Source organism: Oreochromis aureus, linkage group 13 (genome assembly GCF_013358895.1).
Source record: "Oreochromis aureus strain Israel breed Guangdong linkage group 13, ZZ_aureus, whole genome shotgun sequence".
Taxonomy (NCBI): domain Eukaryota; kingdom Metazoa; phylum Chordata; class Actinopteri; order Cichliformes; family Cichlidae; genus Oreochromis; species Oreochromis aureus.
In genome coordinates this window covers 19365390-19390914 of record NC_052954.1, presented here as the reverse complement: position 1 = coordinate 19390914, position 25525 = coordinate 19365390, and the positions used below count along the sequence as shown (strand labels likewise).

The 25525-nt window shown below is 41.4% G+C and overlaps 1 protein-coding gene across 4 annotated transcripts in view; it reads right to left on the bottom strand.

The window, feature by feature from the left end:
• kcnma1a (potassium large conductance calcium-activated channel, subfamily M, alpha member 1a) overlaps window positions 1–25525 on the bottom strand; it is a 167837-nt gene that overhangs the window by 14377 nt on the left and 127935 nt on the right. For 2 of the 4 annotated variants that reach the window (XM_039622032.1, XM_039622030.1), the window contains exons 17-24: window positions 25316–25402; window positions 25145–25221; window positions 19847–20020; window positions 12125–12218; window positions 8081–8207; window positions 6996–7220; window positions 6257–6449; window positions 1927–2040 (exon numbers count right to left, since the gene is read on the bottom strand). In XM_039622032.1, coding sequence (XP_039477966.1) covers window positions 1927–2040; window positions 6257–6449; window positions 6996–7220; window positions 8081–8207; window positions 12125–12218; window positions 19847–20020; window positions 25145–25221; window positions 25316–25402 — 1091 coding nt within the window. The remainder of the gene's footprint in view (window positions 1–1926; window positions 2041–6256; window positions 6450–6995; window positions 7221–8080; window positions 8208–12124; window positions 12219–19846; window positions 20021–25144; window positions 25222–25315; window positions 25403–25525) is intronic. The other 2 variants (XM_039622033.1, XM_039622031.1) reach the window with 1 other exon arrangement.

Below are 25525 nucleotides of genomic sequence, written 5' to 3'. Positions count from 1 at the left end.
AAATCTGATTTCTTCCCTTGTTTCCTGTGAGCTGTGGAACAGAAATGTCAGTCAAAGAGAGAAGGGGGCTGATGCAAACGGGCCTGGGCCAAAGGAGTGAAAGGGGAGTTGGGGAGTGTGTGTGGAGGTGGCAAGGAGGGGAGGGGAGGTAGGGGTGGTGAGAGGCCGAGGGGGTGTTGCTATGAAAACAGCCACAAGGACAGACTGAACATGATCAAAGGCCTAGCGAAGCTCTGCAAAAACCCAACTGGAAGAAAGAAAACAAAAAATGCCCCAAAATAAAAAAATAAAATAAAAAAATCAGTAAAAAGAGGGCCAAAACAAGACAGTCAATTTCAGCCAGAACGAAGAATAAAAATGTGTTCAAAGTGAAGCCATGGGAGCGGCGAGAGCCTTGACTGCAGCCAGATAAATCAAGACAAGCTGATGAGGAGCGGCGCGACGGAGCGAGGGGAACGAACGGCAGCAGAGGACAAAGGCTCAGCTTACCCAGCTCTGTTATCATTTGTATGCTGGTTCCACTTTTTTTTTCCTGACTGAGTGAAACCAATGGCAGTAGTTTGCCAGGTTTAGCTAATGGTGATGAGACAGTGCAGAGAGAGGGAGAAATTGTGTCGTTATTGAAACAGTTTCAAAGACTGCAGTAAAGGCATTTGGGTGTCTCGAGACTGCTTGCGTCAACTTCGGAATTACTCTGAAATATTCACGGCTGTCCGGTGTCTAAAAGTGAAGCACCCCGGATTAGAGCGCACAGTAGATACGAAGCCCGAGCTGTCACAGCACCGTGCCGCTTCAACAACAATAAATAATTTCATGGTAAAGCAGTGAGATGGATAAAGAAAAGGATCTTATCCATAAACACACCTACTTCACAAGCCATGCAAACAAAATTGATCACAAAACTCAGATGAGGCGTGTTTTTTAGGTTTCAAAGTGACTTTAATCTGCTTCTGGCACTGTAACCTGAACATATGACAATGTAATTACAGCATATATTTGCCGTAAGACACGCAGCCACTCTTCCCTTTGTATTCTCTTACTTCTTCCCTTCCTAAAAGACAATGTTATCGCATCTAGTGATGCTGCAGCTTGAAAATTTTCTAAGCAAAGAGCACGCAGAGAGGCAACCCCAGAGCCACGAGCATTTAAGTCCAGGACAGAAGCCGGTGGCTCTAACGTGGACTATGTAGTTTTGATGATTACATATGCGGTCAGGAGTGTAATGGGAGAGGCTCTATTCAGGTAATGGCTATGCTGGTTACAAGTAATATTAGGCAGCTTCTTTCTCTTTCTGGCCTTTTCTTAGCTGGCCTCATGCTCCATTGCTCCCTAATTGGGTCAGAGGAGACAGAGTAGCTAGTCTCTAGTGCTTTAGAAGGCCCCTCAGAGATCTGAAAGTTTCATGAGTCCCCATCACCATTGGGAATACAACCAGTGGCATTGTGATTAATAAATGGACCCATTTTGCAACCAAGGCACTTTTCCTCGTCTACCTTTTCTCTTCCCTTTTCTCCCTCTCTCACTCTCTCCATCAGGCTGAGTTTCTCTTGTCCATTAGTGGACAAATGGCAGAAGATGTGGCTTTTGTCCCGAAAGTGCGTGTTTGATATCTTCAAGTTGAGTCACCACTTGACAAAAAAAAAAAAAAAAAAAAAAAAAAAAAAACCTTGCAGGATCCAGTAACCCACATCCGAATATGAAGTTGAGTTGGGCAAAGCTATCGACAACATGAAAGTGGACAAAAATTCCACACCGTGCATTCTTTAGTCCGTTTGACCTTGAATGAGTTGGAACTTTTGATAGCAGAATGATGCCTGAGATTATTAGCTCTGTGTGTCTACATCTGGAAATGAATAATGAGTTGACCGGTAGTTACTGGATGTAACATGCAATGTTTGCAACTGAGGTGGGTGGAAACAGTTTTACCTAGTTCTGTGATGATGGGGATGTTGGATCCGGTGGTGACAGATGCCTGACGCACGAAGCCATGTACTGGACTGCTGTCTGGAGATGACCTGTCCATTCCAGGAGGCGTGAAACCTTTACACATTCGGAAACAAAGACATAGGCTGAATACATCAGCAGATAAAACGGCGTTATGGATCAAGTATGCAGGCTGGTCAGCAAACTTTATAGCAGATGTAAAGGTTTTAAATCTTAATATCTACCTTACACAAATAGAGTCATGTGAAAAAGAAAGTTTTCAGTTCAAAGCCACCCTCACTGCTTCCGCAGGCATTACAGCCAGCCAGGCACTGCTAATCAAATCTACCTGATGAACTGACCATCAGCAAGTGTGAGCACCTCTATAAAAACACAATTTTTGACGGTGTGCTGGTCTGGAACATTTTGGTGTGTGTTAACACAATACCACAATATTCCCAATAGTGGACATCCCAACAAAGTTCAGACCGGGCAAAGCTCAAAGAAACTGCATAAAACCCAAGAGCTACAGGTTTGACCCTATAGGCGTCAATTAGCATGTTTAAGGTTAATGTTCATGACGAGGCAATCAGAAAAAGACAGAATAAGTATGGCTTGTTTGGCGGTATTGCCAGCAGAAAACCTCTTTTTACTATATAACAGCATAACTTAAGTTTGAAAAGTTAAATTTGAAAAAAAAAAAACCCCACAAGACTTCTGGAAACTGTCCTCTGAAAGGACAAGACCAAAGATGAGAGGTTTGGTCATAGTGTATAGCACAGAGGCAAATCTACAGCAGAATGGCTGAAAGTAAAATGAATCGAGGTGCAGCAATGGCCAGTTAAAGCCCAAACTGATAATAAGGAACCTATGGCAGGACCTTAAGAGACCTAAATTAACGCCTGCAAACTTCAGTGAACTGAAGCAACATTGCAAAGAAGCCTGGGTCAAACTTTTCTCACAAAGAAGTCATGCAGAAAAAAATTATTTTAAGTTATTGGAGTTAAAGGCGGTTCTATAAGCTACTGAATTCACACGACTGGGCATTAAAAAAAAAAAACTGTTGCTTCAGCTTCAATTTGCACTAAAAAATAACTACATGATTTATACATGCATCTGTTTTTGATAGGTTTCTATTATTACTATTTACATTTGAAGAAATACAATATAATAAAAGAATAAAAAAATATTAAAGTTATAACAATATGTTACTTTTAACTAAGTTTTTCCTACTAATTTACTAATTATTTATACTTTGAGCCCTAACTTACATTTTGTGGTGTTTTTTGAATTTAATTTTTTTTACTTCAAACATATAATGCTCTTACCAAGGCTACTACTACTTATGAGGCATAATAATTTAATAAACATAAAAAGTCAGATTCCAATTTAAATTGAATCTATTTTAAATGTAGTCACTGTGTATCGGCTTTATGTGGCTCTTACTCTTTATGGCAAATAACAAAACAAAAATGTGCAGTCTGTATGTTTTATTATAGAAGTATCACCGGCATGAGTGCATGACCTAAAACTCTGTATCCGTACAGTTACAGAGAGTGTGTTCTGTCTTTGATGTGCACTTTATGTGTGATTCAAATGTGTGGATTGACGAACACACACACACGGACACAAAGAAGGCAGCTAAGTGAAGCAGGCGCCTGCCTAAAAACTGCAATAGTGATACTGTGCTTTTAGGGGTCAGCCAAGACATATTTAGCATTCACATCCCTCCATCAACTGGCAGACATAAATTTTATATGTTGTTCATTTTGTTACAATAAAATTGGTGAAGTGGATCCTGAAAACCTTTTATCGAAAATGGTGTGGCACAGAACCATGAAATACAAGTGCAAGTGACAGGAGTATGAATTCACATGACTTCACATTTTTGCATTTCCTCAAAGTGACAAGTAAACACCTTAAATCTGTAATGCTATATGCATAATGCATCAACTGTGTTTTGACATCCATCATTTAATGCTGACTACAGCAAAATGTCAGCTTATAGTGCCACCACCAAGGAAACATAATGCAGGGAATATATTCAGGTCACAAAGTTTTAAAAGGCTTGCAAATTCTCTCAGTGTGCGAGTGTGTGCGTGCCTTTCCTGTCAAGAAACTCAATGAGCTGCTTACATTACAAAAGAGATCTTTCAGCCCTTTGCAACGGAAAAGACACCAAATAGTTTAGTACGCAGCGGGAAGCACACACTGAACTGAAGCATGGATAATCATAACTTTTGTTACACCAATTATTGAACTAGGAGATAGCAGCGGTTTGACACTTCAACCAGGGAGCACAGCTCAGATAGTGCAAACATCATTTTGTCGATGTCCATAAAGGATGATGTTTACTCCACTGGAGAGTGACAGCAAGTTTTTTGGATTCTGCCTCTAAAACGCCGCTCTTATTGTATCATAGTGAACATGAAGACTGTGGGAAGACGTAGGAGAGCGGCTTCCACTCTGCGCAGCGCAACCCCAGAAAGTGGCGTTGGTGAGAACAGGGATACATGAGGCCTGCTGCAGAGCTGCTTTCAAAACCTGTTAGGTTACAAACAGCTCAAAAGTCGTTATGCAGTGTGAGCTGGCAAAATCCAAACAGAGAGCTGAGCGTCTACTGAGCACTGAAAAACAGAAGAGCTCAAATGTGTTTATCTGCCCGATTGCCTTAATCCATTTCTGAGATTATTCATCAAACATTCACATACACCCCATATGAAAAATACTCTCTCTCTTTAAAGACTAATCTTGTGTCATTGCGATTGAAATAACAGTATGCTTCTTGAATTGCCTAATTATACTTAACGCAGTCAATTTTTCTCTTTTTTCATATGTTTTATATTAATGCTAACTTTTTTTGTTTTTTTAAATGAAAAACAAAAATTATGCCCCAAAGCAAAGATGCGGGCTTTTGCTTTTGTTAGACTGTAACTTAGTTTATTCAGCTACAATATACAATAGATGAGTGAGATCTGGGTTACATGCCCCCTTATCCCTGTAGCCCTGCGGGCACAGCTATGCTCTGTGGTTGACTACATGCTACAGCAGCCGGGAGAAGCTCTCCCCCAGGAAAGCGCGTGTTTACTTATTCATTTGCACCTCTAAATTCCACAGACAGCGTCTGAATGAGAGCATCGCTAGGAGGAAGGAATCCCCACAGCAATACCCATGATACAATAGCAGCGCCTGGTTATATGCGTGTATTTTCTTATGTATGCATGATTGCATGTCACTGTGTTTTCTTAAATGGGCCGTTAAAGTAAGATCCGGTTATTGATAACGCCAGTCTCAAACCATTGGTTTGGGTTAGAAGACATAAACCAGCGAGCTTCTGGATGGACGTGGCTTTCTGCAAGTACTGCTCCCCAGAGTGGTCGCGCTCTCAGATTTACTCGTGCCGATTGTTGCTTGCTGGCACTATTATCGACAGCGTATCGCTCACACAGGCTGGAGAAGTAACTGCATCGGCATTCTAATAAAAATGTGGATATGCCCTCCATTACGAAAAGGAAAAAAAAAGGCCTCTTGAACCTTCACTTTGATTTGTATTTACAACAGTCGCTGTGGTGGCACTAACTGCTTACCTCAAGGCATGTCGAGCCTTTCAAGCTAATCATAAACTGAGGATCACCTGTTTGTGAATGTTTGTGGATAGACTGCCTTGGCATGAGTAACCGAGTGTGTTACGCGCGCAAACGCGTGCGCACGCTATGAAGCACCGAGGTGTGTGCGTGCATGTGTTGCTGTTTTGTTGTGACTAATGAGGAGCAGCTGAATTGGCCTGCCTGGTGATTTGTACTAGCTGCTTAATGATGATGAGGCCTGATGGGATGCCTGGTTCGTATGTTTGTCTGCAAACATCAACAATCTGTTCCAGACGATCTGCCAGACTCCAGATCAGGGGGAACAACATCAAATGACACAGTCATGTTGATTACATCATTAAAAAGTATTATCAAAGGTTTAGCAGCATCTAATTGCCAGGGACAAGACTGAAACCATCAGAAAATTGCGTGGAGTAAACACTCTTCAAAGGCTTGATGAAGGTATAAACACAATGTTTCTGTGTGTGCACATCTTCAGTTAGAGTTACAGTAATGTCAGTTTAAGGACGAGACTCAAAGCAGACTTTTAGAAAATTTCAGTTATGAGCGCTTAGCAGACTCTGTGCTCGACAAACTACAGCTATCCTTCCTGTGTGGCCTTCTCACTGCCCTCCAGTCTTTTCCTCTTTTCTTTTTCCATTTTTTGACTACTCTCCTTTCTTCCCTCCCATAACCTGTCCCCTTTGGCCAGGAGTGTACATGGAGTCTAATGGGACACTTCTTACCTTGGGAATTAGCCTGTAAGACCCCAATGCTGTCATCAAACTGCATAGATTTGATGTTGAGTGTTGCCAAGATGCATTCCTTATCCTGCAGAGAGGCATCTTCGATATTGTTCTGATTGGCTGACAGTATTACACACATGTCGCAGAGGTTGATGTTGACAGCCCTTAAATCTGCCCGACTTAATGGTGTACCCTTCAGGGCGAGGGGAACACAGAGAAAGAGCAAGACAGCGAGAGAGAGAAAGCAAAACACAGAGAACAGACAGACATGGGGGAGAGAAAAATAAATTTAAGAAGTGAGCGGAGTGGGGCTGTGGGAAATTAGTTAACAAGTATTCTTGTTTTGAGGCGATGACATTCCACTGATCTAACCGGGCGTTGGAGATTCAGAGACACGGACTAATCTAAAGGCTAGCCTGCGCTGAGGGCTGTGTTTGTGATTCTCCTCTGATCATCAGTCAAACCAGGCCTAACAAGCTCTAAGGCAGCAAGCCACGCCATCTGTGATGGGCACTGCAGCTGCAACGCTCATAAACTCCACTTTGGATATGCAGGATGTGTCACTGCTAGGGATGAGGGAGGCTCACTGAGCTCTCATGAAGTAATCATTCAACTGAGAAATGCGCGATCAAACTCCAAATGACAATCGCTTGAAAGATTTCAGTATGAGTGCAACTTAAAATGTCAACGCCTTCTAGTTGGACAGATATTCAACATGCAGGTGAACTAGTACACTCACAGGTAAGATGGAGACCTTGGGGAAGTTATGTAAAGTTTCCCACTCTCTCCGAAGGTAATCCAGCGAGCCCACAAAAACTATAGGCTTTAGCTCGTGGTAATGGAAGTTGCTGGCTCTTAAAGGCATCACCAAGTTTCGCAGCCCCACTAAAGCGGACGTGACATCCCCAAATATACAGACCACTACATGGCCGCTTAGCACTGTCATGGAGGCTTCACTCCGGGTCTGTAGGGAACAGAGGGATATGGGGAAGGGGGAGAGAGAAAAGCAGAGAATGAGGAAACAAAAGCAAAGGCAGAAAAGAGAGGAGGAGGCACACAGAGACAAACACAGGTTTACAGAATAAAAATGAGTGCCGATAACAGAAAACTGGGTCAGGTGCATGAAGTAAAAAAAAACAACATATCTAGAGTTTAAATGTGCTTAAAGGCATCACATAAACTGCTATATATCCACATTTATTAACCATGTGTTTGGTTTTATTATTAGCTCTTCATTAGACAAATTAAACACACACGAATGTAAGCTGTAGACTGTTACATTCATAAAAAAATACAGGTGCAAATTGTCTCATATTTTCAGCTGGTGGTAAAATGATGGTTATCGGGTGTATCTGAAACATTTCGGTGAAGCAGCCTTCATATTCCCTTGAGTTGAGTGAAAACGGCACCAGAATCACTCGAGTCTTAGACAAAGCAAAGATATGTCGTATCTTTACTATGCACAGTAGGTGACTGCGCCTTCTATTTTATCCTACACAAACAATTTATGCACTAACATAAATGCTTTAAACCGTCTTGTTAAAGCATCTGAGCAAAGTCATGCACCGAGTGTTGAAATGCTGCTCACTCATTCCTTGGTGGATATACACATATATTTTATATATAAATATAAAAACAAACTCACCTTGAAACAACAGAGAGGCAGTGAGAGAAATTTCAATACACATTAGTATGTGATTGTGTTACTGCAGTACTGAGGGGAAACATTTGCTCCTGAGCATACTTACTAGTACCTTCCTTTTTTTATATACACTATTTTTTCCCCTCACTGGGTAGCAGTTACAAAACTTTTGCCCCACTTACCAGGATGACTTTTTCGATGTCTTTTGAAGGGCACCAGTGAAACATCCCTGTCGAGTCATACCTCTTCACGTTCATGTCCATATTCTCAATTTGTTCATTTCCAGGAATTAGAAGGGGGTCGTGTCGGCTGGAAAACAGAAAATATTTATGTTAGGCTGTTTTGTGGCTGAAGCCAGGCAGGGTTTCTTGATATCCGCGCTGTCTGATCGTTAAAAGTCCATCTCATTCTCAGAGTATGAAACTTTCTATTGCACTGCATAACTAGAATATCTTTCCCTCCAATCTGTCTCATCCCCTATGTAGAGGCATCAGAAAAGTCAATGACCCTTGTGCTCACTGTGGTACAGAGGAGAACAGCAAGATGTGAGTACTACTGACTGAATGGCATGGCAACACAAGGCCAATTACCAGCTTTTACCCTCTCTTCCAGTTCCTGACGCCATGTGGCGCAAACAGTAAAAGCTCCAACAGGCTTGCACTTTAAATATTTCAGGAATTTGCCCAATCACATTTTGCTTTCCCAACTGATGGTCGTTAATGTTTCAGCAGCATGTCACAACCAAACAGGCTAATCCACAGCAGTGGGCTGCTGAGTTTTATCTGCTGTAACACTGACCATGAAAGGGTTCCTGTCAGTGTTGTTACGCTGCCTCTCCTGTTCTTGAACTTATTCTACAAGACATGTTCTCACAGCCCCTCTGAACACGGTCCAGAAAATTTGATCAAAAACACAGAGTCAAGATAAACGGCAGAAGTGCTGTTTTCCCACAAAGGCTCCTTGTTTTGCAGCAATGCAAATTTAATTTATTGACAATTTAAGAAAAATAATGAAATCCTTGGTTAAATTCAGTACTGCTGATACTCCTAAAAAGGGGGGGAAACTGCAGAGATAGACATGTGAGTAATATGGGAGAAAACATCTCAAGAATTTGACATACATCTCTCTCAGTATCACTCTCTCTATCCTCTATCAACACTGTCATTCACTGACAAGGCTTTGATGCTGTTTCTTCCTTCAACCTGCATTTGGATTGCATGCCATCGCAGGAAAAAGTTAAAGTTAAAGAAAAAAAAAAGAAGCTGTCAATTAGCCACCCTCTCTCTCTCCACCTCTGTTTCCCCCCCCCTCCCCTCTATCAGTGAGAGCAGGTGATAATAACACTGACAGCATTTAGTGTTTTTACACTCAGCCTGAATCTTTCATCCAGAGCCGCGTGTTGCGCCAATCAACTCCACGGAGCCCCCCGTCACTTCAATCTGCTCAGCTCTGCTCGCCTCCACACAGGGGCTGACTGGCGCATGCAGACGGGCTGCCGCTCCACCTCTCACTGCCAAGACAGCTATCTTTCACAGAGCTGTCAGCGGTGTGACTGGCAGCCTGTCACAGGCTCCGCACACCTCCTTCCTCTTCCTTCTCCGCGCCTCGGGTTGAACCTACCACAAGGCTCAGGCAGAGCAGACATGACGTCTGTGCTACGGGGCCACGCCCAAGGGATATCAGCTGCAGATGATACTGTGACATCTTCTGCAAATGGATGCGTGTTGTCAGTCATGACCCATCGTGAATGTTTGTGTGGGTGTGGGGTGGGATGGTGTTAGCGCCACGGCGGGAATACGGTTCATTAGGAAATTTACAAGCTGGATTGGCTACTAATAAATTATTTAACACAAGGCTCCTAAATGTCACCCAAATAGCGAGTGAAGTGACAGATAAATGCAGATATTCTCTACTGAGAATTTTCAGTCCTGAAGAAGTGGATGCCGAATTACGTGAACTTATTTGCTTAATTTCTAAGATAAATAAATTGGCATTGTACCAGAGTGCAAACTAAATGTTGTGCTCGGTGAGATACAATATTTTATCAGATGCACTTTTATGGAGGACAAACAGTATTTCCCTTACAGCATGTCTCACTCCGGTGCCTCCCTCCCTCCCTCTCTGTCTCTTTCTTTCTCTCTTACCCTCTCCCTCAGTATATTTCAAACAGAGTTGAATTATTCCAGTGTATCACTCTGCAGTCACAAAGCTGGGGATGGGCGTGCTCCCCCAATCCCTCTCTGCCAGACTACGAAGGCAGCTTCTTGCTTTGAAAATTTTTCCCATCATGCAAACTGACAAAGGCATGCTTTTCAAAAGCCCACAGCCAATCTGTTGATCATTATTTATTTACAAAGGCCTTCAGGCTGCAAGTCCTGTAAAAACCATACTTGATACGTATGTTCGCTCTCTTGCTAGCTCTCTACTGTGTTTTCCCCCTTCTTGCTTGTTGAATAAAGTATCCCTAAGGCTACCTCAAACAATCACTTTTCATTCTGCATAAAATCCACCTCGCGAAGCACAACGGTTTATATAATATATATGGTGTTATATGTTGACAGGGGCAGCTGTGAAGGGGTGGAGGGAGGGACTGTGGACTGCGATGGGTAATTTGATGTTCTGCTAAAGGCTAATACTTGGAGGGGGAAAGAAAGAAAAAGCTACACCTATAACAGAGGACCTGTCATCCCAGCACCCAAGAGCCAGCAGAATACAGAAGCAACCCTAAAGCAGAGAAAACTTTGACACCGCTTTGAAGCGTTTTCAAAACTGAGTAAATAACTCGCAAGGATTATTATCACTGCGAGATCAAAGCGCAGATGCATATATTACATGGCAAACGGGGACCGTCTTCTAAGCAGAAAAGGAAGAGAAGAAAAGGTTTTGTGCTTTAAGTTAGGCAAACTAAAGAACCTTTTAAAACAAGCAGTTATCTGGAAATGTGCCAGTGTCTAGTTGTTTTTGTAGCAGTTTTCTCCCTCTGAGCAAGGGCATCTGAGCTGATGCTCTGCTGCGAACTAGACTGAAGGGTATGACTCTGTGTTGGGCTAATGGTTTGGCAAGTGTGAAGGCTTATTAAGTGCTTGTTTTGTTGTGAGGGGGAGGCCGACAACTATACTGGACAAAAATCACATAGGCATGCCAGTGCAGTAGGAGGATTGCTGCCTAAGGGAAACCAGCAGGGCTAACGTACACGGCACTCGACCAGAATGGTACAGTAATAAGTGCAAACATTATGCAGCGTATGAAAGAGAACAAAACAGAACTACTTTGTTTAATAGCTCATATTTATATTGATTTTATGTTGAAATGTTAACTATTCCACCTTAAAGTTTGCTTATTTTCTTTTTTAAAGGGTTTAAATTCCATAAATAAGATTAAGATTATATATAATAAGAGGCCTCTCTTCAGAGTTCCTTAATGTAAATCCTCGGTCTCATTAGGAGACGAGCAGTGTAGCTATGAGTGTTTCTGTCCTGTTAGATCTTCGCCACCGTGCCTTCGTCCCGCACAGCTCGGCCTCCCTGCATTTTCCTCTCAGTCGTGTGTCTAACCCCGCCTTGCAGTCAGAGGAGCACAAAAACCTACCCTTTTTATCTTTCAAAATCAATTAACAGCAGTTTAATTCCACAGGACAGGATAAAAGGAAGGTAATATTTGAATTCATATTTGATTGTGACGATACATCTCGCATATGGCCTTAAGTACCAGAAACACTACTCACAGGGGTTCCCACAATAGACGAGTAGCCCGAGGGCAAAGTAACCATGCAGGTCCCTCTGATTGGTTGGTGGTGTCATTAGTGCCAGCATTGTTTAAGGAGTACATGTGGACCAGAACGGAGGAGGTGACAGCTGGGTCTTTAAAGCCAGAGGAGTTTTCAAACGGCTCCTCACAGCCGCTTTTCATGACAGAAATATTATTTCAGCTCTGTCATTAACAGCTGACAGCATGCCATCCTAAACAGCCAGCACCTAACAGGGCATTTCTCTTCTCTTTTTCGCTCACAGAGTTTCTTACCTCCCTCTTCTGCCACCCCTAATTTGCCCCCTCCCATCCATCCAAACTCCCACCATCTCACCATCAGCAGCATACGCCTCTGAAGTATCTCTCAGACACATATCTCTTCCCCCTCCTCCCCATGCTCCCTCCCATCTTCCTTATATCTGTCTTCCTCTCACTCCCAGTTTGAAGGCTGGAAGAAGAATAAAATCAGCATCTCTTACCTCATCATTTTGGGCGAGCAGTTGGGTGAGTTTCGCATCCCTCCGTTGCGCTGCTTTTTTTTGGGCGAGAGCGTTGACGGATGCTCGTCTTCGACTGAAAACACATGCGCACAATGTCAGAGCAGAGACAGACGGTTCAGAAAGAGAGCTGGACCTGACATGAAAATAGGCAACAATCAATCAATCATTCAATGCAAACCACAAAAAAAAGAAACTGAACGCAAGAAAAGGAAAATTAATAATTCAGTGTCAAAATGGAAGGGAAATAAAAATATATAGAGAGAAAATATTAGTAATGGACAAATTATTAAATCTGAAAAAGGCAGGAGAAAACCACGGAGAAAAAACAATTCATCCTTCTAAAAGGAAGGTTTATTTAAAAAATAATAATAATTTTTTTTTAAAGTCCCCCATGTTGTGGCTATCCTAAGGTGCAATATTGCACATCCTCCACTGACACTTCACTGCGTCTGTTCACCCACTGAACTCTGCAGGCGGTTGGACCTCTAGCAGTTTGCATCCCAGTGACCATGCTTACCTAAAGCATTAATTGCAATGTGATGCTACAGACTGTTATTGTCACTGGGGCATGGGCAAAAGCAATGACAATGATTTAAATACAGGTTATGGAGATGAATTTTGAGTGCGTAGTGGACTTCCTAATGAAACTACTTGAACCTCAACACCATAATTCAAGTTCTTACTAACGTGCACAACGGCTCTTCTACAGGTCTGCCTCCATGCTAAGAGAACAGCACGTATAATAAAGGTCAGGGCACGTTAGCAGTGTGTGAATTAGCGGATTCTAAATTTTGAAAGCAGCTGGTAAATGGCATAGTCGCCAAGAAGAAAAAGGTCATGGCATATGTTACAAGTTTAAATAAAAAGTAAATGACTTGTGTAGGATTAAATATACAGCGTCTGTGCTTCATTTTTTGCTGGACATGAGCAATGCTGTGTTATTTTATAGTTCTCTTTGGGTTTTTTAAAGATTATTTGATCACATTTGAGCTCGGTTTTCTGTCAGCCATGCTTCGCTAGGTTGAAAAAAAATAATCTAAAAACAAAAACACTGTTTTTCAAACTTTACTTGAGTCCCAGCCAGACAGAGAGAATGAGAAAGAGCAGCCGGAGTGAGTCCAGGCCCAGCTGTCTGAAGATTTCAGTCAAGCTAACAGTAGTCTGATCTTCTCCACTGTCTGTGAGTTTCAAGAGCTTTCAGACAGGCACCCAGATACTCTTATCCAATCTACGCTCTCCCAGCGCAAATGTCAAGTGCACCGTCACTTCAAACCCGCATTAGTCCTTTGGTTAGAAATCAATAACACAGCATGATATTAGTGCAAATCAATGTGCGCACTGCAAGCCGCGGTTATTCCAAGCATGTGGAATTTCATTATTCTCTGAGCACCCATTCTATGCTGTCACCTAATTCTGCTAATAAAAGATAAGAAATATGGCTTTGCCTTCTAATAAAATGTCATTCTCTGACATTTCCTTTATGCAATTGGGCAATCAGAATAGCTAATATCACAAGCATTTTACACTTTACAAATAATTCTCTCTCTGATGTACTTTGAAAATACCACACAGCAGAAAGTATGCTTTCCTTGCTATACCGTTTGACAAACTCCTCTTGGTTTAAACTTAATTTTTTAACATTAAAACAATTGAATTTCTTGCTTTCACGGACACCACGCTGCATTTCCCCACTACATAATGATATTAGTGCAAAATCCCTGAGCTCACAACACCTAGCGCCACTTCTGAAATAGCACGGTATCTACAGTAAATTCACCTGTTTTACCCCGGCGTTTAAAAGTTATCTCATATAGACAGTAGCAGCCACTGCACTAGCAGCCAGATCTGTGCAAAGCAGCAGGAGAAACAACAGCAGCAGCTCCAGCAGAGTGAGCCGTCATGCAGCAAACAAGACAAAATGAAGAGACGGGACAGCATTACTGACTGATGCATCCCACTAAGGGGCCAACCTACAGTGCCTACTGTGACTGAGCAGCATGGTATTACTGGGGTGGTAGCGGTATTTCACTGGCAGACTGCGGGCCCGGTTCAGTCGACTTTCAGCCAGGGATCTGGTCGCCACGTCTTCTGGACCCGAGATACTGAAGCGCAATTGCGAGGGGTCGTCCCCGGGTCCCAGCCGCATGTGCAGCAGGCATCCTTTACGGTTATTAACGAGAGGGATGTTGACTGTGCCAGGGCTGACCAGGGGGTCCTGGCTGGGGTGCAGGGCATTGGAAGGGAATACATTTGAGGTGATGGAGGTGGAGATGCAGCCGGTGGTTTTAAGTGTTCTGTTTTGAAAAGGCGGTCTAACTTCATCCGTTACTGTCAAATAGTGGAGAACAAAGAGTGTGAGAACGCCTGCTTTAAATGCTCAGAAATGACTGAGTAAACAAGTGTTATTGTATTTCAAATTAGATTTTGTTAAATAGATATTTTGGGGTAAATTCCATAAAGCAGTCATTATTTCACAGTATGTTAAAATGAATATCTGATCACTATTTAAGAGTTTTGACTGAACTAGCTTAAAGCAAAAATATGATAATAATAAATAAAGGCAGGAACTGTGTAGAATTTCCTAAAAATAGTTGAAGCCTTCCTAATGAAATGTTCACCGTATTATTTGCTTTTCATCTGTGATAAATTCATTAGAAGCCTCTTAACTTTATTTCTCATTTGTGCTGCGCCCGGGTAGAACAAAGCAGAGGCATGGCTTGGCTAAAGCCAATCAAAACCAATTAGATACTGTCACTTCAAGTGAGCGTGGCACACCACAATAATGTCAACAAATAGGACTAAATATTTATAATATTATAAATTCAAAACATCTAATCATTAAACATTTATTGGATTCATTTTGGATTATGTACACAAGTGTGATTTAATTCCTCATAAAAAATGTTCTAAAACAGAGCATTTGGAATTTTAACTATTACACTAAATCGCTTGAATGTGAGAATAAATACTCACATATGTACCAAATATGTTCACCAAGTCGTTTCACCAAACTCTCACACACACACACACACACACACACACACTCCATCTGTGGCTGCAGAGTCAACCCGCATGTTTGTATGTACTGAAAGGGTCATGGCACACTGCAGGAAGACAGCAGTGGGAGATGAGTAAAATATCTGGTTGCAAAGTTGACTGGGAGAGGCGGAGCCCTTTTCCTCCCTTTGGTTGAAGGGTGGTTGGTTGGTTGTTTGGAGGAGAGAGCATGCTTGGGTGGCCCTGGGCGATAAACAGACGTTTATCCCAGCCGTCAGCTGCCTCCTTGATTTACAGGGCGCCACCGATAGCTCCTGGATTCATCTGGCCCTTGTCAAACACGTGCAGCGTTACAGAGTGTTCACCCGCCCTGGCAGGTCCACTGTGCATCCTGAACAACCCAGACGGCAACTGTCCCTTCTTGAAATGATAATCACATGACGGTACTGTCCTGCATGCAAGCCTTATCAGATCGCCGTGACCCAATGTAAACTGGATGATGAGGCGGAGGAATAACAAGTAAAAATGTTTACTTTACTATGTGAGCGAAGCTGGCTTTGTCTTTACAGTGTTTGCTGCATGAGCGAGCTTTGTTCTTCAGCTGCATTGCAACTGCATGAAAGAGCTTTTTAAAGCCATGCATTGTGGTCTTTACAGTTAAAAAAGGGAAGAAAAAAAACTTATTTTATGATTACTGCACTTCCTTTTAGTTTGCTTAACAGGTGAGGCAGCCATTATTTGATAAAGGAAACCAAAAAAAAGCCTTTATTGTCAGTATATCTAATAATAACAAATACATTTAAAATGTAGACACAAAGTGTTAGAGGTGACAAATAACATTTCAAAAGTGAAATGTATTCTTAACCAGTAAAATAAAGGGGGGGGGAAAGTCATTTAACAATTATTTACCAAAGATTTACCTATATTGCAATCAGCTTTGAATCGAACGCCAGCCTCTTTATGGCTTCCACTGTTTCCTGGTGTTGTAGCGCCATCTGCTGCTACATGCAGCACAATACAAAAAGAATATTTCAAGGATCTACATAGTGTTATCAAACACAAAATGATCTCAGTACTTTAGTTTGCTGTCAAAATATGTTAAAATGATTTTATCATATTTAAGTTAAATTCAAATAAACTGGATATTTTAAAAGAAACATTGAAATTTTAAAAGTTTTATACTCAAAAGTTGGTTTCCTTTTTTTTTTACAATAAAAATACAAAAATACTTAAGCAGAGCATCGCTACTAAGAATGTTATATGACATAGTGAGGGAGCTATAGTCTATACACAAAGCTATGGCAGAAGGACAGGGAAACACACTTACGTGATCTGACAAATCCGTTATACTTATATTTGGCTGGGGAGGATGCAAAGACAAGTGGCAGGTCACACACAAGGAGAGAGGGTGTAATGAAAGAGACACATTAGGAAAGACATCAACATAAGAGCCGTAGATGGAAATTAAATCAAATGTAAATCTGATGTTGTCTCACCAAAAGGTATGAGGGCACAAACCAAAAAATGGAAAGTATAAATAATTAAAAATCACTGTAAAACCCTAACGGTGGCACTGATTACAGTATGATGTGATGGCACATAAAAGGCAGACAGATGAATGAAAGGATTGTCCATTCACAGAGTGAGCCATGCTTTTAGGAAAGTGTACTACACCTGTAATGAGATGTAATGACGGTCTAATGGCTGGTTTTAATACATTTGAAAAAAAAGGAAAGAACTACATTACATGTCACATCATTTCCGTGTAGATTTAGCAATTCCATTTTTTTCCATTTTATAATAGAGTTTCGTGGGTTTTTTTTAATCTAAAAATGATGGGAAGTGTGAGGCGGAACAAATAAAGCCACAATGGGAAATAAAGAAAACGAATACATACTTCAGTGCATGTATAAATCCAAAACAGACAACAGCTGCTCAAAACAGCTGCGCTAACAGAGCACTAATGCATAGATACCTGATTTTCGCATGCAGTCCAGAAGTCTTATACAAATAGAGATTTTAAAAATTAGGGTTTTCTTTCATAACTTGAGCTCAGTGCACGATCTTTGGGGTTGTACTTTAAAAGGGTTGACCAAGGTCTCCACTTTTGCCAGTGCAGTTAATTCTCTGGTAATTACAGCTTTTGACCTTGACCAAGGAGATATTAAAGACCGGTATCACTAGAACTACTAATGTAGTAAGCACTTGAACTCAGAGCTGCTGACACTCCCCACTCTCTCCCAGAGTCTCTTCCAGCAGTAAAGGTCACTGTGAGGGCCCAGGGCTGGCCTATGACACAGATCCTCAAAAAGAGACCCACAGTGGCCCTGGCATCTGTCTCTAGCAATCTGCCCGCACCGCAAAGGCGGCAGACTAACTGGCTAGCATCTGGGGCATTGCGAGGCGGCGTAGGACAGGGTGGGTGGGGGAGGGTGGTCGAGGGGGTGGGGGTCTGCCTGGTGGACAGGAGCTGTCAGGGCAAGTTTGGTGATGAACCAGCAGGGCTGGGAAAATGCAAACATAATTTCTGTGTCAGGATAGATAAGGTCCCCAGCAATGAGATGCAGATTCACACACATGCATAGACACCGAGATACAAGTGCATGTTGTTGCGCACACAAGATGTGCACATGCGCACACATACACAGCCCAGAAGGCTGTGGACAAGCCGAAACCATCTCCCTAACCCCAGGCCCACAACCCTTGTCCAGAGCAAACCAAGTTGAAACCTCTTAACTGACTAAAGATATTCTAAAATAGTGAAGGTCAAGTCACAAAAAAGACTTATGTTTCATTTACAGACAAAAAAACTGATGATGTAGCCAAAGAATTTAGAATAAAGTAATATGTTAACTGCTTATAATAAAAAGAACAATGGAGAACTACATTTCTCTAAGTACTTCATCTGCAAACATATCATTACTCATTTAATGTGTTTGTGTTAAAAGTTGCCATAATAAATATTGTATTAGTCGATAAAGCAGTTTAGAGTTGTATACTTGTGCCATCCTAACTTGTTGATAGCTGTCTGTGCTACATACAGACACATGTGGCCCTAATTTGGCACGTGTAGGAACACAGCAGCTTAAACGAAGCAGTGCTATTCAAGAGATCAATAATCAAAGTGCAAGAAAAAAATTAGTTCAGAAGTGTATGAAGTCATCGTGGATAAAGATGTCTCATCCTCTCAGCCTGGTGGAAAAAAAAAAGAGGAAATAGGGAGAGGAAATCCAACAATCCCCGACTGACAAAGCCCAATGCGCTCCTTCACTAAACTCACTTTGTTCAGATGAAGTCAGGGTTAAAAAGAGAAAGAAATCTAAGACAGAGGAGGCTTTCCTGAAATCCTACAGGGGGTTGAGGGAGAAGTGAGATCAGTAACCATGTAATGGCCAGTAATTGGTACCGAGGGATATCAGCACAGGCCCAACTACAAGAGGCCAAGCCAAACTCATCATGGCATGTTTGACACTAATCTAGGCTGAGTCGGCAGACGGTGGGAGAATGTTGAGAAGGAAATCAGATCTGTATGTCTGAACCCAAGGCTTTGATAGCTAGGCCTACTGCTGCCATGTCTAATTGACAGACAATTTAGTATTTCCCATCCACTCAAAAGGAAAACAGATTTAAGGCGATCTTCTAGGAGCCTCGGGCCTCTTACCTTTCCTTTATCAAGCCAGAAGCACTTTTTATAGTTTCCTTTTTGATTTTAACTTCTCCTTCTCTTTGCTGTTCCTTTATCTATTTTCTTGTACTCTTCCCAGCTACATAAAGTCTTCCTTTTCTCTCATTTAATTTTTCCTCCTTCCTAATTCACTGCCACGTTCCTACCGTGTAAATATGACAAACTATAAATGGCTGCAGGACAGATGAAGTACAGGAAATACAAGTCTGAACAATAAAATAAATGTGTGGGGGGGGGGATGCATGTATCTTTTCTTAATCGTTGCATAAGTAAAATTTGATTTCAGTTCCATTATTATTTGTGCCCTGATCCTCATTTTTAAGGCCTGGCAAGACGATAAAGGCTTAAACGGCATTTCATTTATGATTCATTTAAATTCAACATGAAATCAAAACCAAAATCTTAGTATAGTTTCTCATCAAGATTAAAAGAAAATGCAGAAAAAAGCAAAACCTACGTCAACTGAAAAGTGCACAAACTTAAAAAAAAAGGGTTAACTCAGAGGTTTGAAAGAGTCTTCAAAGTAAATGTACAAAAGGCACAATTAACAAATGTTATCATTAAAATACAGAATAAAATCTTTCATTTTTGTATATTCAGACATCTTACCTGAAACAGTTAAAAAGAGACATAAAACAGCACGCTCCAACAGTGACATTATCACACGACTGCATGACTGGTGCTGCATGCGGGAGCCACATGTCTAACATCTACAGTACTTACAGCACCACCACTGAGCCACGCCACCACTTATCAACCACACATACTACAAATCAAAGAAAATCTAACCAGATATAGAGAAAGAGAGAGATAGATACAGGAAAAAAATAAGATCAATATAGAAAAAAAATGTAAAACAACACAGAAACACATAGACCACGGGTACACAAACAATGGAGTCACAATAAACAAATTACACCTCACGCACGCACACACACACGTACGGTACGGTACACGGTACGATACACAGAGCACGCACCACAGACACGTAACAGCATGTGTTGGGCGGTGTAACTTACAGGCACGTAAAGTGGTTGCGCAATCATGAACAGAGACAGAGGAAAGTGGGTAGGCCCTCTGAAGGGTGTCCATGTTACTATGTACACTGCCTGACATGCAAGAGCAGTCTTGCTCTGAACGGCCGCAATCAAAACAACATGCCAGTTTCATTCGTTTGTAGACGGACATCTTGGCTACAGTCATGTTTTGGGATGAGAGGAGAGGAAAAGCAGCAGGTTAATGGCAAAAGGAGAAATATACATCTAGGGGAAGTCGGAAGGTAACTTCATCAGAAAGTGCAAGCCTTAGTCACCTGCTCCCACAGGCTTGAGCCCCAAGTTATATTAACAAACTCCAAGAGTTACATTTACCTTAACAAGTCAGCCGGCACATTTCATTTTGCCATTTTAAAAGTGTCTCTAAATTGGACACATTATCTATTATTATAATATTATCAATTAAAAATACAACAGTCATAATGCTAGTGATTCTCTTAGGAGTTCAAGCTGTGCGCTAAGGCTGTAACAAGTCAAAAAGGCAAAATTATAACAGTGGGAAAGAGAGGTGGGGAGAAAGGGAAGAGGGTAGGGAGGCATTCGGGGAAGAGAGGCATGAGCAATGTCTTCAGCAGCAAACCTCATACAATGTTTCATACATTTGTACATCCTCTATCCATTTGGCTAAAGGAGTGGATCACGTACCTGTATCCCATCATGCAGCTGTGGCGGTTCTGTCCAAGGCATCACACTAGTCTACTGGCTAGACTGGCTAAATCATGCTATATTCAAAACCTGCAATTTCACTGCTCCACTCCTCAAAGGGACTTCACTCTGATGTGCATGTGCTTAAACGGTGTTTGTGAAAACCATATGTTATTATAGCTAAAGTGTCAGTTGCACAGTTGTTGTTTTAATGTAATTTAAAGTCATGTTTGAAGGTACAAATGGGACGTATAATTCACAAGAAAATGAAGAATTAACCATTAATTTGATCCTCTATTTAATATCCCCAAATTATCAATTGTTTGCAGCACATACTTACACATTTAAACATAGTGTGTGCCTGATTTTAAACACTAGTTTGTACCTGGGAAAATCTGAATTTTCCTTTAAAAAATTAATCTAATGTTCTCTGTATACCATAACCATTCATGGGCCATTATAATACATATAATTTTGTCTTTCAACCAACCAGCAAAACTGGTTCCCAACTAGCATTTCCAACATAAAATATAAAAGCATTTGAGCATTTACATACACCTACGTTTTTGTTTTTTCCAAGCTTGCTGTTGTGTGTGCATCAATTCAGCACATACAGCCCAGTGAATCTTTCAAATGGTTCCAGTCCACTTATGTTTCTTTTCAATTATCGTCCATGTAGAAAACAGGCAAGATGACGATCTGCTGTGCTAATTAAGTAAAAAAGGATGTGAAAGTAGCATTACGCCAGACAAACGTTTTGGCTACAAAAGTCAGCCTACAGCCAAGTGTATGTGTGAGTGGTGTGTGAAGCCCTTGAACCCTGAGGGAAGCGGGAGTGAAAGTCCCCAGAGTAGCATCTCTAGATTGCTGTGACTCTGGAAAGAAACAGTCCCTGGTCCCCATTCTCTCATTGCCAAGGTGTAAACAGACAGCAGACTAATACTGTCTGGCACCTTTACAAAGACGCTTTCAGCATCTTTGACTCTGACTCACATTGGAAAATAAGACCTTGAATGAAGTAATATGTTTTCAGCTCCTGGCCAAGGAAAGAATGGGAAACACAGATCATATCCCATAAGATGAATGCATCAGGGACTGCTGTATCCTGTGACATGCATATGTGCCTTACTAGCATGTGGAAAGCATGCAGGAAATGTAGCTTAAGTCCTGGCAACAAGGAGAGGTACACAGATAACTGTTCACAGTAATGAAACAGTTTTGGGAACATGGCGGACAAGTGCAGTGAGGCCGTCAGGTCATGCTGAAGTTTCTTTGCTTCGGTGTTTTTGTTTGGGCGCTTGGAACATATTATGTGGGCTCACTGGCAACTTTATTAGGTACACATGTGAAATCTAACATAACCTAATACAACAGCTCTGCTGTAAACTCTGCTTTTATGAGGCTTCTTTATTTTCCAAAGTAAACGTGAGTTGTCACGTTCTGGCCTGTAAACATGTTCAGTCTTTAACCCCCTTTGTATGTAATCAAGTGGACAAATGGAGTAAGATGAAGATGAAGAATTGAAATAAAAGTAGACTCTATGGCAGAGCTGTTGTATTGGTCTGCATTTAGCGTCACAGGTGTACCTAATAATAGCAGCCCATGAGTGTTTATGCCACAATGTAGACTTCTGACAAATGGAAGGGGAGCAATGGAAGACACAAGACACATACACACACACGCGCGCACACACACACATAGACAATGCATTTTACTTCTGACTTCACAAATACCTAGATTCTGGTTTAAGATGACAAGGTGTCCATTTCAGGGCATTCCTAACTGAAGATTCAACATAACAGCGACCCTGATCAACTGTCTGTGTGGGCTTGATTGGCTACTACTGCCTACAAACCACTAATATTCTGTAAACAGAAGCTATCAGGGTGCTATGTTGAATATGAAGGATGTCCCAAAGAAAGCAACATTCTGATATCCACCTAAATCCGCCTTATTCAGCAACAGTGCAAGGAAAAAGGATACTGTTGGCTCAAGAGGTGAACCTTTGAGCAGTAACTAACAGAGAGTGCAGTATCCTGTCAGAGTGGGGCACATAAAAGTGGACAAAACAAATACTTTTTTTCTTGAAAAGGCCAACTTTGTACACAAGTGCACACCCCTCACCATACCCTGCTTTATATTGTAACATATAGATATAAAAAACAATGTGAAATAACATGTTAAAGATGATAAATCTGTACAAAGCCGTACAAGCACCCATCTGATCCTTGCAATTTTGCTGAACAGGTCTCAGGGGATTAGTTTCCTCTACAGACATCACCATTTAACTATGGATATCTATTACCGCACAAGACTCTGGCACGGCACTACCATCTAGTGGGAACTGAAAATTATGACAATGCCGCGTATTAATCCTCGACTTGTCTCCCAGTAAAGCGAGTTAAACAAAATGGCCCAACGACGGTCCGTGTTTGAAAGGCACAAGGCTCGTGCAGTTCTGAAAAGAACCAGTGATCTCTGAAACATCAGCCCAGGCTGGGCCAGGGCCCAGAGTTTATAAAGGGGCTGAGATCACAGCAAAGAGGGGTAAAAGGGGAGACCAGATTGTTTTGATTGTGTTTTGGCAACGTAGCTTGCCAGGATTTGAAGAACATCCCAGAAGGACGTTTTCTGCTCTCTGAAAAACAAAAAAAACCTGCCACACAAAACTACCTTTGACAGAAAGCAGATCATTTTAAATAGCAGTAGATCTTTCCCCCGTGTGTTAGTTCCTCTAAATCTGTTTTTACTGTACGACATCTCAGATTTTTATTCTTCTGTTCTTTCTCTGAGCAAATACACTATAAAGAGGTTAATCACATGTAATGACACAAGACTCGCAGCAGATTGGCTTTTAAATGTCAACTACGTGTTTGGTTTGATGATCAAAGAGTGAGCAAAAACTGCACACCTCATCGGCCGCATCCAATCGTGTAGCGCTTTATTTAATTGTCATCTCCAACAAATCAGATCATCAGCCGGCTGAGCCACTGAGGAGCAGAGGCCTGATGCTGGTGCAAGTTCAATATCTGCTGTTTTGGATTCAGTTTGGTCTGAGCACGGTGTAGAAATGAGAGGCGAGGAGAGGGATGCAGAAGCTACACCGGTAACATGCAACATAGATACAATATACTATTTGCTGAAAAGGAAGAGAAATTAAAAAAAAACTAAAAAAAAACACTTGCACTGCACTCTGGGTAATTAGACACCCATTTTCATTTTACTCACAATAAATCACTACCAGTGAGTAGTTAAAATAAAGTGGTGTTTTCCAATGGCAGCAGGGAAGGAAATACATCAAAAGTGTGTCACTGGTCATAAAGAAACATGGGAAAAAACAACAGAAGAGAACAAAACGTGACAGAACAGAACATACAGTTGGACAGAATTCCATTACAGTAATGGAACTGTCATCTTTTTAATGCAACTCTCTTGTCGGCAACAAATGTAATAAGATAAAACATAACGCCATCAGCTGAGTCTGAGACATGAAGATAGTAGGAAAGCAAACAGAGGTAAATAGTTGCGGTAAATAAAACTAGAGTGTGAAAAGCCTGTTGATTCTATTGAGCTGACAGAGCAGAAAGCATCTGAATAATTGAAATGGCACAGACAAAAGAAGGAACTGGAGGGTACCTATTTTAAAACCAGGCTTTGTCTGTAACGGACTGCTTACCGTAACAGCCTGTGACCTTTTATGGAAACAGAATATTAACCTGAATTATTTATCCATCAGCTAACACATTCTGACAAGTATCTTCTGCACATAGGTCAGGATATATTTGTGTGCTTTTCCTGCCTTAATGGTAATGTTGTATCTGCATAAAACAGTCACTGATTTGATGTGGGTGTTTGCACAGCTAAATTAGAAAATTAACAGCTAGCAATACTATCCATAACATTTGTGACCTTAAAACAATTGAGAAGAATGAAACAGCCTTAAAATATTTCATTGAGAGCATTCATATGTAAGTAAGAGGACATGTTTGCTAATTCCTCCACCAAGCTGAGGCTGAGGCACAGCATGTGATCAGTACTCAGAAACTACCAAGCTGAATTTCATTAAACTAGGTGAAGCAGGTAAAGCACTGGCAGAACCTGAACCCATCCTTTATAATTGCAACATAGGACACTTGGTGGAGAATCTGTTCTACTTTCTAATATTTCAAAGGCGATACAGAAACAAGCCTGGTTTAGATTCTTATGCTTTCTACTTACATGTTAACACTTTGCATTTCATTCACTGCAATACAGTCTCAGTTTGTGCAAATAAAGTGTTGATTCAGTGGTTAAAGCAAGATGAAAAGACATTTAAAGATGGTGACAGCTACATTTTGACAAAGAAACAAAAGCACTTCGACTTATGATCATACTATAATGGGGGTTATGGAAGCTCAAATGGGACCAATATCAAACACTTTCCTAAGAGTATAATGGCAATATAATGTTTAAAACACAGATTCAGAGTACAAGAAGAAGAACAACACAATGAAAGGCATAATAACCATGTGCACACCTATGAATAAAGAGAAAGACAAACCCATAGGTTGGTTTTTGGAGTGAGAAGGAAGGGAAGGAAGGGTGCCAGTGGGGCAAAATAAAGGCACAGCTACTCACGTCGCTTGCAGCCGCACTTCTTGATCCGTTTGGGGTCTGTGATGTCATCATGACAAGCTTTGCAGTAGAAAAATGCTCTAAAAGTGACACAGTAAAAATGTTTAGCGGTCCTATTCATTTGTCAACTGACACGGTTAGTGACCCCGCCGTTTGGCAGGATGGCCCGATTACCTTTTTACTTCTTTGGCATCACTAGCGATAAAAAATCCCAGTGTTCCCTCCTGCAGCTTGACATGGTTGCCCGGGTTGATGAGAATGCTGGGTAATCAAAGACATACAGACAAATAATGCTCATTAACATCTGGACATACAAAGAATTCATGCACACAACATGCTAATCAAGAGGAATGGTACACACACTTGTTGAAGCCCTAAAATTGG